We start from the raw sequence: 15,131 nt of genomic DNA, 5'->3' as shown, positions 1-15,131 counted from the left end.
GTGCCTACAAGGCATGCCTGTGTAGCGCTACATATATTCGACGGCAGAAGTAAGTTGTGGTGGCACCCACCAACTTTTTTCAGAATTTCCGCTGGCTTTGCACTCGATTCTAAACCGCAGGTGGTTTTTTGGATTACAAAAGCCGGAAAAAAAGTGCGGCTTCGATTCGAGTAAATACGGTATGTTTCCTTCTCTCCCTTTTCCTACTATTGAATTCCAGTCACCCATGACTATTAAATTTTCATCTCCCTTCACTACCTGAATAATTTATTTTATTTCATCATACATTTCATCGATTTCTTCATCATCTGCAGAGCTAGTTGGCATATAAACTTGTACCACTGTAGTACTCGAGGGCTTCATGTCTATCTTGGCCACAATAATGCATTCACTATGCTGTTTGTAGTAGCTTACCCGCACTCCTATTTTTTTTTATTCATTATTAAACCTACTCCTGCATTACCACTATTTGATTTTGTATTTATAACCCTGTATTCACCTGACCAGATGTCTTTTTGCGCTGGCCACCGAAGTTCGCTAATTCCCACTATATCCAACTTTAACCTATCCATTTCCCTCTTTAAATTTTTTAACCTACCTGCCCGATTAAGGGATCTGACATTCCACGCTCCGATCCATAGAACGCCAGTTTTCTTTCTCCTTATAATGACGTCCTCTTGAGTAGTACCCGACCAGAGATCCGAATGGGGGACTATTTTACCTCCGAAATATTTTACCCAGGAGGATGCCATCATCATTTAATCATACAGTAAAGCTGCATGCCCTCGGGAAAAATTACGGCTGTAGTTTCCCCTTGCTTTCAGCTGTTTGCACAAAAATAATAGCATTAATCTTTGCCTCAGACAGTCTGGAAAAGATGCCTAGAAGGTATTAGAAGGTTGCCAAATCCTGTTTCAGATGTCTTAATGAACTGCTTAATTAGCTCCAACTTTGTTGGGTGTATCAGTGGTTTCCACTTGATATAATTCTTCCCCATGCAGTATTCATTCCTCTTTGGCAAGTATGACCCCTTATAGTGAGCTCCAGAGCCCCTACTACCTCAAAGGCAAAAAAAGTAGGGAAACTTAGTAAAACCACTTTGGAGATCCATTCGAAATCTAACCATTTTAAAGTGTCCTATTACCTCCCATCCATAAGCATCAAATTGGCTCGGTAAAATGAATACACAGTAAAATGTAACCCCTGGATACTTGTACACAAATACATCTTTGAAGAATGTAATTAATCCATCTGAAGCTGCGGATAAACTGAACTAGTCAGCTTAAGATCACATTACATCACTGATGTAGCAGAAATACGCTGAAAAGAAGAAAAAAAGTACAAAATGTTAAATGTCAGCACCCTGGCAACAAAAGCAAAGTTTATGGGAAATAGTGGGTATGTTACACACACTTGAGGGTTAGGCAATTAGAAAACAACATTTAAAACACTAAGACAAACAAAAAGTTATAGTTTAGTATATCCTATTACATTCCCCTCAGCAATGGCTGACGTTATATTTTCTTCTGGTGCTGTAAAGCATTCTATCTGTTAAAAACTACTGAATCCAGTCATATACTGCTCAAACAGGATTAATATTATATCCAAACAATGGTACAGAATATACAAACCTTCTGAAATTAGATAATCAATAACTTTTGTGGTTGAAGAGACAATTACATATTTCAATTCCATGAAGGCACAAAGAGTTATGTCCATACCATCCTACAGTTTTGAATATAGAAAATTTAACAGTCCTACTAATCTTTATAAATTTAGTAAGTAAATATTTTTTAAAAAGAAATTATGATGAAAGTTACAGTCATATTATTTAGCTTACCACACTGCAGATCACATGCCTCTTTAGTGTACCAATCTTGATGTCAACATAGCTAACATGCCTCTTCTCAGGTTCCATTTTCCATAGTTTTAATGTTACATCCCCACCACTTATAAAGTTGAGCGGATGCCTACTGGTTGGACAAAGAAGAACTGCATCACCAGCTACTCCGTGGCTTGCTGGACAGCCTATTCCCGCAAGAAAGAAAAAAAAGTAATTGTAAGTAGGTCTCTAGTAGTAGATCATGTTGAATACTAACCATGAGAGTTATTTAGAATGTAAATTCTAACAAAATGCAAATAAAACAAACAAACTGTTATTTCTGTGTTTCTTGCAGTTACACTTGTAGTACAAGCAAATCCATATGTATGTAATTTGTTTACATTGCTGAATCACTTATAGTAACATGGAATGATTATTTATATACTCCACAGCAGAAATGTGTCAACTGTAGTGACAATTACTTCAATACAGAATTTCTTGCAATATTCCTGGAAACTGAAATGTGAAAGACTTAATCCCCATCCACCCACCCCATTTCTGCAAGAACCAATCTTTGTATTCACAGTTCTTGTCATTTACTTCGTTAACCTGGATGGCTACTGCCAAGGCTCTACATCTACATCTATACTCTGCAGACTACTATGAAATGCACGGTAGAAGGCACATCCCATTGTACCAAATGTAAAGGTTTTTCCCATTCAATTAATGTATGAAGTACAGGAAGAATGATTGTTTAAATGTCTCTGTCCATGCTGTAATTAATGGCTGTAATTGATGGCATTTCCAGCAAAATACTAAAAGCTTGTTCTCAACAGATAAGTAAGATTCTCAGCCACCTGTGTAATAGCTCTCTGGAACAGGGCATTTTCCCTGATAGACTGAAATATGCTATTGTTATACCTTTGCATAAAAAGGGGGATAGATATGATGTCAACAATTACCGTCCAATCTCCCTTCTAACAGCTTTATCCAAAATTTTTGAGAAAGTAATGTATTCAAGAGTAGCTTCACATATCTGTAAAAATTAAGTACTAACAAAATGTCAGTTTGGTTTCCAGAAAGGTTTTTCAACAGAAAATCCCATATATGCTTTCACCAGTCAAATTTTGAATGATCTGAATAACCAAACACCTCCCATTGGGATTTTTTGTGATCTCTCAAAGGCTTTTGATTGTGTAAATCATGAAATTCTGCTAGACAAGCTCAAGTATTGTGGCATGAGTGCGACAGTGCACAAATGGTTTAATTCGTACCTAACTGGAAGAGTGCAGAAAGTTGAAATAAGTAGTTCTCGTAACATGCAAAGATCAGCACATTCCTCAAACTGGGGAACTATCAAGAATGGGGTTCCACAAGGGTCAGTCTTGGGTCCTTTGTTGTTCTTATTATATATTAATGACTTGCCATTCTATATTCATGAAGAGGCAAAGTTAGTTCTCTTTGCTGATGATACTAGTATAGTAATCACACCTGAGAAACAAGAATTAACTGATGAAATTGTCAATGCTGTCTTTCAGAAAATTACTAAGTGGTTCCTTGTAAACGGACTCTCACTGAATTTTGATAAGACACAGTACGTACAGTTCCGTACAGTGAATGGTATGACGCCATTAATAAATATAGACCTTAATCAGAAGCATATAGCTAAGGTAGAATATTCCAAATTTTTAGGTATGTCCATTGATGAGAGATTAAATTGGAAGAAACACATTGATGATCTGCTGAAACGTTTGAGTTCAGCTACTTATGCAATAAGGGTCATTGCAAATTTTAGTGATAAACATCTTAGTAAATTAGCTTACTATGCCTATTTTCACTCATTGCTTTCATATGGCATCATATTTTGGGGTAATTCATCAATGAGGAATAAAGTATTTATTGCACAGAAGCGTGTAATCAGAATAATAGCTGGAGTCCACCCAAGATCATCCTGCAGACATTTATTTAAGGATCTAGGGATATTCACAGTAGCTTCTCAGTATATATACTCTCTTATGAAATTTGTTATTAACAACCAAACCCAATTCAAAAGTAATAGCAGTGTGCATAACTACAATACTAGGAGGAAGGACGATCTTCACTATTCAAGATTAAATCTAACTTTGGCACAGAAAGGGGTGGATTATACTGGCACTAAAGTCTTTGGTCACTTACCAAATAGTATCAAAAGTCTGACAGATAACCAACAAGTATTTAAGAAGAAATTAAAAGAATTTCTGAATGACAACTCCTTCTACTCCATAGAGGAATTTTTAGATATAAATTAAGAAAAAAAAATTAAAAAAATAAAAAAAATATATAAAAAAATAAAAATAAAAAAACACAAAAAAATAAAATTGTTATATTAACTTAAGTATGTTGTTAAATTAACCTAATTATGTCATGTATTGGAAAATTCGACTCGTTCCACATCATTACGAAATATCGTATTCATGATCCATGGAACTAGTATTAATCTAATCTAATCTAATCTAATGAGAACATGTGAAAATCCTCACATCCTGACTTATGCACCTAGGGCTCATTAAATCATACATAAAATAAAGGAAAGGCAATCACTCATCAACAGCTGACTGATATATGGTGCATACAAATGTTCAACAGAGCATGTCATGTCTTTCTATGTACCACACATCACTCATCCATAGATCAGTGGTTGCCATTCCCTTATTTCACTTATTGCTCCATCCAGTAATTTCCATTATTGTTAGTCATTAAATTATTGTTTGTTTACTGTCTCAGTGCCATAGCTCCAGCACTGTAGTCTTGCTATGAACATTTCCTCAACACTGATTAAGATAAAATAAATATTTTATCCATATGTAAATAGAAAACTATGGAAGAATGCTCCTGTTCATGACCTACAACTTCCTATATAATTTTCAACTCTTCTTCCTTAAGGGAGACATATTATCCAGGAGACAAATTAATTAATTAAAGAATAGAAAGTCAGCCCCAGTGGTTTGATATTTATTCACACTTTCAAATCACCATCTCAGTGAAAAACAAAGGTGGGAAAAGAACTACTGTAGCTCAAACAAATTTATACATAAGTTTAAATAGCATGAATTTGAAATTTAACATCTTGGCAAACTTCTCACACGAGGACTCAGACCAAATAATACTCTGCCAGACAAAGGTTTATATCCTTACATATTGCTTGAAGAAGGAATCTAATGTCTCGGTTTAGTCAAAGAGAAACAAAACCCACAGACTGAGTGACTATCAGCTCTTTATCAACTTACACAATGTTACAGACTGAGTAACTATTGGCTTTTTATCAACTTACACAATGTTTAACAAATACAGAATAATTTTATGTCCTCTAGGTGTATGAAATGAGAGTCCATACAAATCACTGAGATGTCAGCAATGTGACACTTCTGGCGCACAGTCAGGAAGTGTGAATTTTCTTTGGTACTTTATATATAAATTAGCACTAATATTTTACTGACTGCATTGCCGTCATCAATCTTTTCACTCGTTTGGCTTATATGGACATTTTCAGTAGGCCAGCACTACCAAATATATCTACATCTACATCATTACTCTGCAAACCACTATGAGATGCATGGCAGAGGGTATGTCCCATTGTACTAGTTATTATTGTTTCTTCCTGTTCCGTTCACATACGAAGCACAGGAAGAATGATTGTTTGAATGCCCCTGTGTGTGCAATAATTATTCTAATCTTATTCTCATAACCTCTGTGTGAGCAATACATAGAGGACTGTAGAATAATCCTAAAGTCACCATTTAAGCTAGTTCTTGAAACTTGATTAATAAACTTTCTCAGGATAGTTTACATCTGTCTTCAAGAGTCTTCCAGTTCTGTTCCTTCAGTATCTCTGTGACACTCTCCCATGGATTAAATGTATCTGTGACTATGCATACCGCCCTTCTCTGTTTATGTTCAACATCCCCTGTTAGTCCTATTTGGTATGGGTCCCACACACTTGAAGAATTTTCTAGAACCAGTTGCACCAGTGATTTGTAAGCAATTTCCTTTGTAGACCGACTGCATTTATCCAGTGCACTGAAGTCTACCATCTGTTTTCCCCACTACTGAGCCTATGTGATCATTCCATTTCATATCCCTACAGAGTGTTACACCCAGACATTTGTATGAGTTGGCCAATTCCAAAAAGTGACTCCTTGATATTATAATCATAAGATACTATGTTTTTTTCATTTTGTGAAGAGCAAAATTTTACATTTCTGAACACTTAAAGTACATTGCCAATTTTTGCACCACTTTGAACTGTTATCAAGATCAGATTGAATATTTATGCAGCTTCTTTCAGTTAGTACTTGATTATAGATAATTGCATCATCTGCAAAAAGCGTGATTTTGCTATTAATATTGTCTGCAAGATCATTAATATACAACATGAACAGGAAGGGTCCCAACACACATCCCTGGGTGCACCTGAAGTTACTCTCCATCCAAAATAACATGCTGGGTCCTTCATACCAAAAAGTCCTCAGTCCAGTCATAAATTTCACTTGATATCCAATATGATTGAACTTTTGACAATAAGTGTAGATGTGGTACTGACTCACATGCTTTTCAGTAAACAAGAAATGCTGCATCTATCTGACTGCCTTCTCAAACTAGTGATGCCAATTGAGGAGCTACTTGACCGAATAGTAGCGGCTCTGGTCACAGAAAACCATCATAGCGACCGGGAGAGTGGTGTGCTGACCACACACCCCTCCTATCTTCATCCTCAGCTGAGGGTGACATGGTGGTTGGATGGTCCTGATGGGCCACTTGTGACCTGAAGACGGAGTGCTGCTTTATCTGACTGCCTTAATCCAGGGATCCTCATCACTAGTTCCAGTCTTCGTCACATTCTAATAATGTACACACAATGGGACCAATTTTATATGAACATGTCTGATTTAAATAGGTAAAAATTTCAAGGACACCAGATGCAAAAGACAAACACCAATTCAGCATAGCATGTTATATGTGTCTGTATATGCTTCATAAACTTCAAGATGTCAGATAGGACAATCCTCTTGTAAGTTAGTTTTTGTAAAAAGATAATTAAATGTAATATTCGAAAGCCATTAACGAAACCCTGAATGACTACAGGTATCAAAATCTCTTCACAGTGAAGAGAAAAGGAAAAAAACTTGTTACAAATATCCAGGAAAAGTAATGATCCAGAAATACCTTCTTAAACAGTACTGTAATATGTTAAGAAAAACCAGGAGTATGCACATCATGTCTGAAATTGACTGATCAGATAGTAAAATAAAATCAGTAAGTATTACTGTTACAAGAGAGAAGCAGCGAAGAAAGTCATCGGAGATGTCATTATTTCTGTTAAAGAGAATGGGAGCATTGTAAAACCCCGTTCATGTGTAGGAGATATTAACAGAACACTGAAAAAGCAATACAGAGGTGATTTAGTGAATTAAAAACTAATTTCATATCCCCAACAGGTACAAGGGTTGCCATCATGACTTTAAAAAATAAAAGATCATAAGGGATTGGATAATATTTCCAATGACATATTAAAAATTTATGGCCTTATAATATGTTTAGTCACTTATGTAATGCATAATCATTGGAGGTTTTGCCAGAAAGATTGAAATATGACATTGTGACGTCTCTTTGTAAAATGGCTGACTCCACAGATGTCAATAACTACTAACAAGTGTCACTCTTTGCAGGATGTTCTAAGCTTTTTGAGAAGACAATATCACTCACCTGTGTAGTAATGGGATACTCAGCCATTCATAGTTTTTTTTGAAAAGGGCCATTCTTCTGCGTCAGCTATTTATAGATTTACTGAGCACATAAAAACATTTTTAAATGATGACATATCACCAATCAGGACCTTCTGTGAGTTACTGAAGGGATTTGAATGTGTCAGTCAGAATATACTATTAGAGAAGTTGAGCTTTTATGGACTACATAGCTCAGCGAATGGCACCAAGATATAATTTTTATTTAAGAAAAAAATACAAAAAGTTATCCTAGGCTGTTTGAGCAATACAAAAAGGGACACTACATCATCTGCATGGGGTGAAATTAGCATACGAGTCCCTCAATGTTTGATCATTCCCCCACTACTCTTCTTGCTTTATATTAAAACACTGCCATTTTATTTGAATGGAAGGTACAATGAACCCTATGTGCAGCCTGGCCTGTTAGCCATGTGGTCTAATGCACTGCTTTCTGGGCAGGAAGATGCACCGTTCCCCGGCACGAATCTGCCCGGCAGATTAGTGTCGAGGTCCGGTGTGACAGCCAGTCTGTGTATGGTTTTTAGGTGGTTTTCCATCTGCCTTGGTGAATGCAGGCTGGTTCCCCTTATTCTGCCTCAGTTACACTAGGTCAGCAATTGCTGCGCAAACACTTTCTCCACGTACGTGTACACCATCATTACTCTACCACTCAAACATTGGGGTTACACTCGTCTGGTGTGAGATGTTCCTGGGCCAAACTGTGCACTAACCCTAGGTTTGGGTGGGGCAGTGAAGGGGTGAGTGGACTGCTGTAGCCTGTTGTGGGATTGTGTGAATTAAGCCTCTCCATCGTTTCTAGGTCCCCAGTTCCATACAATACAATCCTATGTGCAGATGACACAAACATTGTTGTGAAGATGAGCAAAGACACATCAACAGAGAAAATAGGAAATTACATTTTTGTGAAAGTTATTGAATACTTTTGAATAACGAGCTAGTATTAAACTTTGAAAAAATATAACTCGTCCAGTTTTGTACTGTCAAAAACATCCTACCTCCTGTTAACCTAGAACACCAACAAAAAATTATATGCAAGGCAGAAGATAATATTAGCATACTGATGAAACTTTAAGCCCAAAAAACCATATAGCAGAGCTGCTAAAACATTTAAGTTCTGCTCCTTTTGCCACACGAATAAATGCCAATTTCACAGATATGTAGATCAGTAAGTTAACATATTATGCATATTTGCTTTCATTTTTGTCTTATGGAATACTATTGAGAGGTAACTCCTCACTTAGGCAAAAAGTATTCAATGCACAAAACAAAGAAATTAGAGTTATCTGCAGAGTTCACACACATATGGCTTCCCTGTCTCTCTTTAAGCAGCCTTGCAGTAAATTTATTCAATTATGAAATCTGTGGAGTTCACACACATACAGCTTGCAGCTATCTCTGTATGTAGCCTCACAGTACATTTATTCGATTATGAAATTTGCTATCAAAAATCCATCAAAGCTGGAGAGTAACAGAGATGTTCATAAGTACAGCAGCAGAAGGAAAAATGATCTTCATTATCCTTTAATGAGTCTAATTTTAGCACAGAAAGGGGTGAAATGCAGAAATGTCCCACAGATAGCAAAAGAGTTTTCAAATGTAGATTAAAGTTGTTTCTCCTTAACAACTCCTTCTATACCATAGAAAAATTCTTGAGTAGAGGTAATTAGCCACTTTTAAAGAAAAAAACCTGTAAATAGGCAGCCCATAGCCACATAGGCCTAAATAATATTTTGATAGTTTTTATTTTCCTTAATTGTAAAAAAGTATTCTAAGTTCTCTTCTGGTTACATGTTCCTCATCATAACATTTTACATGAATTTGGTCTAGGGAAAAAGTAATAAACTAACTAACTAACCAACAAGAAAATACAATACAAAAATAATTGTTACAAACAGCACAGGATCAGCAATAAAACTAAATCTTCCCATTAGGATATACAAATATGATGGGGATATGACAAACTGTAACATCACTCATTCACTATGGTTTGTAGATACCATCAATGGAAGAGAAGTTTGTGGTATGTGGAAAATGTGAATGTATATATTAACAAAGAAAACTGGTCCTCTTTATTAATGTCAAGTTTGGCTCTTTGCAGTATGTTTCAGACAAATTTCAAACGCCCACATAACAGTTGTTGTGGAAACAATCCAGATTCATGTTCAAACTAAGATTAGTTGTGCATTTTTATTTATTTAACCCTTTTATGATCACATTTTGAGTGTCACTTTGTGATGGTGCAGAATTTTTGTGTAATTAAGTTCATGACTTTTCCCTTAAGAGTCAGAGGTGCAAAGTTTTTTTTTCCCCCTCATCATCTATAAATGAGTAAATGTGTTGGGAGTTAACTTTAAGATAAGAGTCAGGTCTCTTAAAGAATATTCAGGCACACATAAGTAGCACTCAAATGAAAACAAGACAGAGGGAAGAAAATTAAATAAACTGTTTATAATTTCAAAGCTAATTGCCTTAACTGTTAATACCTTTGCCCCACTATGACACAAGACAGTCAATGTCTCCATGGAAACATGTTTATAGTTGCCTATGGAACCAAGATTGTACCCAGGCATGCACCTCTTCATATGAAGCAAATCAACAGCCATGAACGTCTTTCTTCAGTGCTCCAAAAATATGGAAATCGCATAGGGAGAGATCAGGACTGTATGGATTATGTGTAAGGGTGTCCCAGCAAAACTTCTGCAATGTACTCAAAACAACCTTGTCAACATCTTACTCAGAGTAAGCGATTTCAAGCATCAATGAAGACGATACTCAATTATGAACATATAAAAATGTTTTGTAAAATGTCAGCAGATCATTTTAATGTGAATTATAGCTCCACTCAGAAAGCATATCTGTACATGGACACGTAATTAATATTCATGATTGACTACAAGTACTCTAATTTAAAGTCACTTCAAGAGTACGAAAGAATAATTAATAAGTAGTATACTGAAATTAAAACTGCACCATTTATTTATTTCATGTTCCGTAGATCCAAGCAGGAAGTGAATAACAAAGATATGGAACATATCAAATTGTACATAGTTCAAATATAACTTACATAAATACAATAAAGATACAATAGGACACCAGACAAAGAACATGTGGGTTTTATGTGGCATTAAACTGTAATAACACACTTTTAGGATCGAAACGGCATTTATTTCATCACTTGATAGAGCAAATACAGAAATATGGCTGTCAAACATAGCACTAGAACACAAAGCACAAAGACAAGAAAACAAAGCGAAAGAGCATAGTCAAAGAACTGTCACTTCACATCAGAGATGCCACAGAGCGCCCCCCCCCCCCTCGCCCCTGGCAGCGCAGCGCACGGTGGAGTGGGGCTTGCACATGACCACAAAAAAATCTTCGTGTCAACACGGCGGGTCGAGGCAGCATCTGGCGCGCGAAATGTGCATCTTGGGCATGTCATCGTCAGCATCCCATGCAACGGACAGCTGCGCAGGCAGTAGCAAGTCAAAGGGGATCGCGGCAACGGTGGGTGAGGTGTCGGCAAACGCAGGCCGGCAGGGAGTGATGGGAAGTGGCTCCAGGAGAGCCCATGCAGGCTTTACTCACTGAACAGAAACTGTACTTGCTAGTAGGAATTTCGAAGCATTAAGATGGAGAGCTTCATGACATATGGGTGGGCCGTCCGTGGTGAGGATTTGGTGACCAGTGCCATTGCTGAATGCTGAGACCCGCGAAGGGAGGCACGTGTGGAGGGGCGAGAGGGGGAGCACGAGCAGCGGCGATTGAATGACCTTGGCACGCTAGGATGGCATGTGCGGAGCATCGGCAGCAGGCAACGACTGAGGACATGGCGTGGTAGCCACAAAATGCGAGGGATCCCATGAAACGAGAACATGAGCGTCTGTGCCAAACCAGAGTGAAGTGGGCAGAGCATCAGCGGCAGATGATGTTGGAGGGTGTGTGGCAGCGCCCACGCGATGCGAAGGTCTCTGGGAAGCGAGAACAGGAGTGTCCTGCTGGTCCAATTGCAGCAGCAGGGAAAATGCAGCTCAACACATGAGCGAAGCAGAGTTCACGTTATGTGTGCGGAGCCCATTGATCGGTTTACGGACATCCGGTGAATCAGAGAGACGTGCCATAATATCGTCGAGCAGAGATACACATGTAGAAAGCGCAGCCAAGGAGGTGGAGGGTAGTGACATGCCAAGTTCGTTTAAGCACGGAATGGTAGAACCAGATGTTTGGCAGAGCGTAGCAACCTGCAGGTCTGGTGAAAGTCTGTAATGGTGTAGAAAGTCTAACCCAATTACAGGTTTGTCCATGTCAGTGACATGGAAGGTCCTTGCTCATGTGCTTGGCCGGGATAACGCTGATGCCGGCACCAGTGTCAATGAGAAAGTTAGTGCTCGATGGCAAGTCGGTGATGTAGAGGCGTGGTGCTGCTGGAGCAAGTGGTGCGGCATTGGATGGTAGGCGCCGTGAAAAATCGTGTCAGGAGATAGTGCCTAAGCAGGGCCACCAGTCTCGGTTGGGAAAGGCCCAAGGTGCACAACAGTTGCAGGCGGCATCCCTGTAAGTAGTGTGGAATCGGCACAGAGCAGCTGACTGCGTTGGTTCAGGAAGCTGGTCAGGTTACTTCTCGGCCAAGGATGGCAGCTGTCGGGGGGCCACAGGCACTACCTCCTGCAGGGCGCTAGGTGGCAGCTCTTGACAGGCAGCTAAGGCGCTGAGACGAGGCGCTGTAGGGCACATGGGGGATGCAGCTGGCTGCGTCGTAGCTCGAGAACACTCGGGCTGCTACTTGGGCGAGGTTGGCTGCTGTTGGGAGAGTCTAAGTAGTACCCTCTACAGGCCGCCAGGAGGCAGCCTCTGGCAGGTTGCTGAGCTGCTGAGTTGCGCGTACTGGCCTCTACCGGTGGCATATGGAACTGGTGAAGTAGGGGTGCCAACTGAAGGCAAAGGCGATGTCGTCCATGACAAATGATTGCATCAATGACGTGAGATAGCAGGTGCAGTTGTAGGTCTGACAGTAGTTTGACCATCCACAGAGTCAACAGTGCAGTGTGAGATAGTGCTTGGTCATCAATCAATGGATGAAGGTGGAGCCAGAGCTGTGAATGCGTGCGGTCATTGAGGTGCTCATCATGGATGATGTGGTGGATGGTCTCAGCCAGAGGGTGAGAGAGGCGTTCGATAAGTAAAGTTTTCGCCATCACGTACATGGGCAAAGCAGGTGGTGAGAGTAGCAGATCACTTATTAGATCAGGATGGTCATGAAGGTGGCTCACCAGGCGGGCAAAACATGCGTTGTCATCTGAGATCATTTGGATATCCAGTAGATGGTCCACCAGGGCGAACCAAGTCTTAGGGTTGTCCTTTTGAAATTTTAGGAAATCTGCCAGGTAACTCATGATGATGTAGCACAGGCAGGAAAAGATCATTTTTGGTGGTTGAGGGAGCCCCCAATGCCGGGAGTGCAGTAGCGGTGGACGATGCGTCGCCCGCGGTCTGTGTAGGGTGGCGGCTGCAAGTAGCACATGATGTGGACTGAGGCAGTGCAACCGACAGCACAATGTGTCCCAACTGCAGGCCAGAGGCAGGCGCAGCGCGGGCAAAGCAGCCGCTGCCGTTGCAACAGTGGGTGGATGGCGGTTACAGTGCAGCCAAGGGGGGGGGGGGGGGGGGGGCTGATCCAGAAACTGGTGCTGAATGCTGAAGAAATGGCCGATGCCATTACAAGAGGGGGCAGAAGGTGATCGTGGTGTGACCATGGAGTGACGGTCGCAGAAATCAGCGTGGCTGAGTGACTGGTGTCGCCGAGATGGCGTGCAGGGGGGGGGGGGGGGGATGCAATGACGTCAGGCATGTAAGATGTGCAACCCCATGGGCATGAACGTTTGAAGCACAGTCTCGAAATGCATCAGCACATCAAACCAACCCGAAGGTGACTGCTTAACCGAGGAGTGAAACACAACGTCCTTCACATGATTATTGTTCACAATGTTGCTAAGTGGTGTGCACTGTTCAGGTGGCAGGGATTGCTGTGTAGTAGCATTTGACAGTGGCCATGTTGGGCCGGTGACAGTTAAGTGGCCACTGGCATGGCAGGGGCCAGGTAATTGTTCACCTTTAACCAATTGTACATTAGGAACACAGTTAAAAGGGTGCATGGCACCAGCAGAAAATGACACTGGTAGATCCATTGTTCCGAAGACAATGTGGGCCGGCACACAGAGTGCATTACTGATGAAAATAAGCACAAAATAATTCCCGAATGATCAATGTTGAAGTCGGGGTCACCACTGTAGTTTTTACATGGCGCGTTGAATCATAATAACACACTTTTAAGATCAAAACAACATTTATTTAATAACTTAATAGAGTGAATACAGAAAGATGGCTGTCAAAATAGTGCTAGAACACAAAGAAAATAAGGCAAAAACCAAAGAGCATAGTCAGAAATGCCACACACATATCTCCAATTAACAAAAAATGTGTGTTACACTGAGGGAGTGTCAATAATAAATATAGGAAGGAAGGTTAAGTTAAATATTACAATAAATATATGAATATGAAAAACTATATCTTTTTTGAGTGTGATAGTGATCAAAATAAAATTAACTGAAAACATTTCTAAAAAAATTGTAAGTTTAGTATTCATTTAGTACTCATTTTCTCTCATAAATTTATCAACCATATAAAGATTTCTTTATTAGGTTTTATTTCAGAATTAGTTTGAATTTTGGCAACTGTTTACGAAGATATTTGGCACGTGGTGGAATTGTATTAAAACACTGAATGCCTGAGTAAAGAACTCCATTTTGAACCAGATACTTTTCAGTCTAATATGTAGACCCATTTTGGTTCTTCTGTTATAGTCATGATATTCACAGTTGTCTTCGTATAGGAAAAAGTTATTACAGTAAAGGTTAATAACGAAGAAATATACTATGAGTAGGTGGTAAGGATCCTCATCTTTTAAAACAATTACCTGCAAGAGTTTCTGTGATGGATACCACTTTATGATTATCCTGATGGCATTTTTTGTGCAGTGAAAATTCTTTTTGCAAGAGTTTGGTTCCCTGAGAATTTAACAGCATATGACATTAATGAATGAAAGCAGCTAAATTAGGAAGCCTTAATGGTATCTACTTTAACCACTGAAGCAATAAATCATAGTGCAAATGTTGCTGAACCAAGTTTTTTTTTTAACATGTCTGAAAGAACAAGTACTACACATTCATACAATCTTCTAAAAGACTAAGAATATGGGTTGACCAATTACATTCACTGCCTATATATGCATACAGGAAGTATCCTCAGCTTTTTGTGTTTGGTGATCTCTACACTTTATGCTAATTTCTTCATGATTTCTTTCTGGTGTATCAAACCTAACATAATGGGTTTTATCTGGATTGATTCAGAGGCCATTTGAAGAAAACCAATTAAATATTTCAGCAAAACATTTTTTTTTTTCTTTTAGTTTGTTCACTACTGCTATCTGACAAGTCATCAGTCAGAATTGTAATATCATCTCTAAAAAAGGA

General features: G+C 39.2%; 1 protein-coding gene across 1 annotated transcript in view; it reads right to left on the bottom strand.

The window, feature by feature from the left end:
* Window positions 1-15,131, bottom strand: part of LOC124775504 (cilia- and flagella-associated protein 52-like) — a 244,150-nt gene that overhangs the window by 183,480 nt on the left and 45,539 nt on the right. The window contains exon 4 of the mRNA XM_047250337.1: window positions 1,841-2,028. Coding sequence (XP_047106293.1) covers window positions 1,841-2,028 — 188 coding nt within the window. The remainder of the gene's footprint in view (window positions 1-1,840; window positions 2,029-15,131) is intronic.

Source organism: Schistocerca piceifrons, chromosome 2 (genome assembly GCF_021461385.2).
Source record: "Schistocerca piceifrons isolate TAMUIC-IGC-003096 chromosome 2, iqSchPice1.1, whole genome shotgun sequence".
Classification (NCBI taxonomy): Eukaryota; Metazoa; Arthropoda; class Insecta; order Orthoptera; family Acrididae; genus Schistocerca; species Schistocerca piceifrons.
This window is presented reverse-complemented; position numbering and strand designations above follow the sequence as displayed.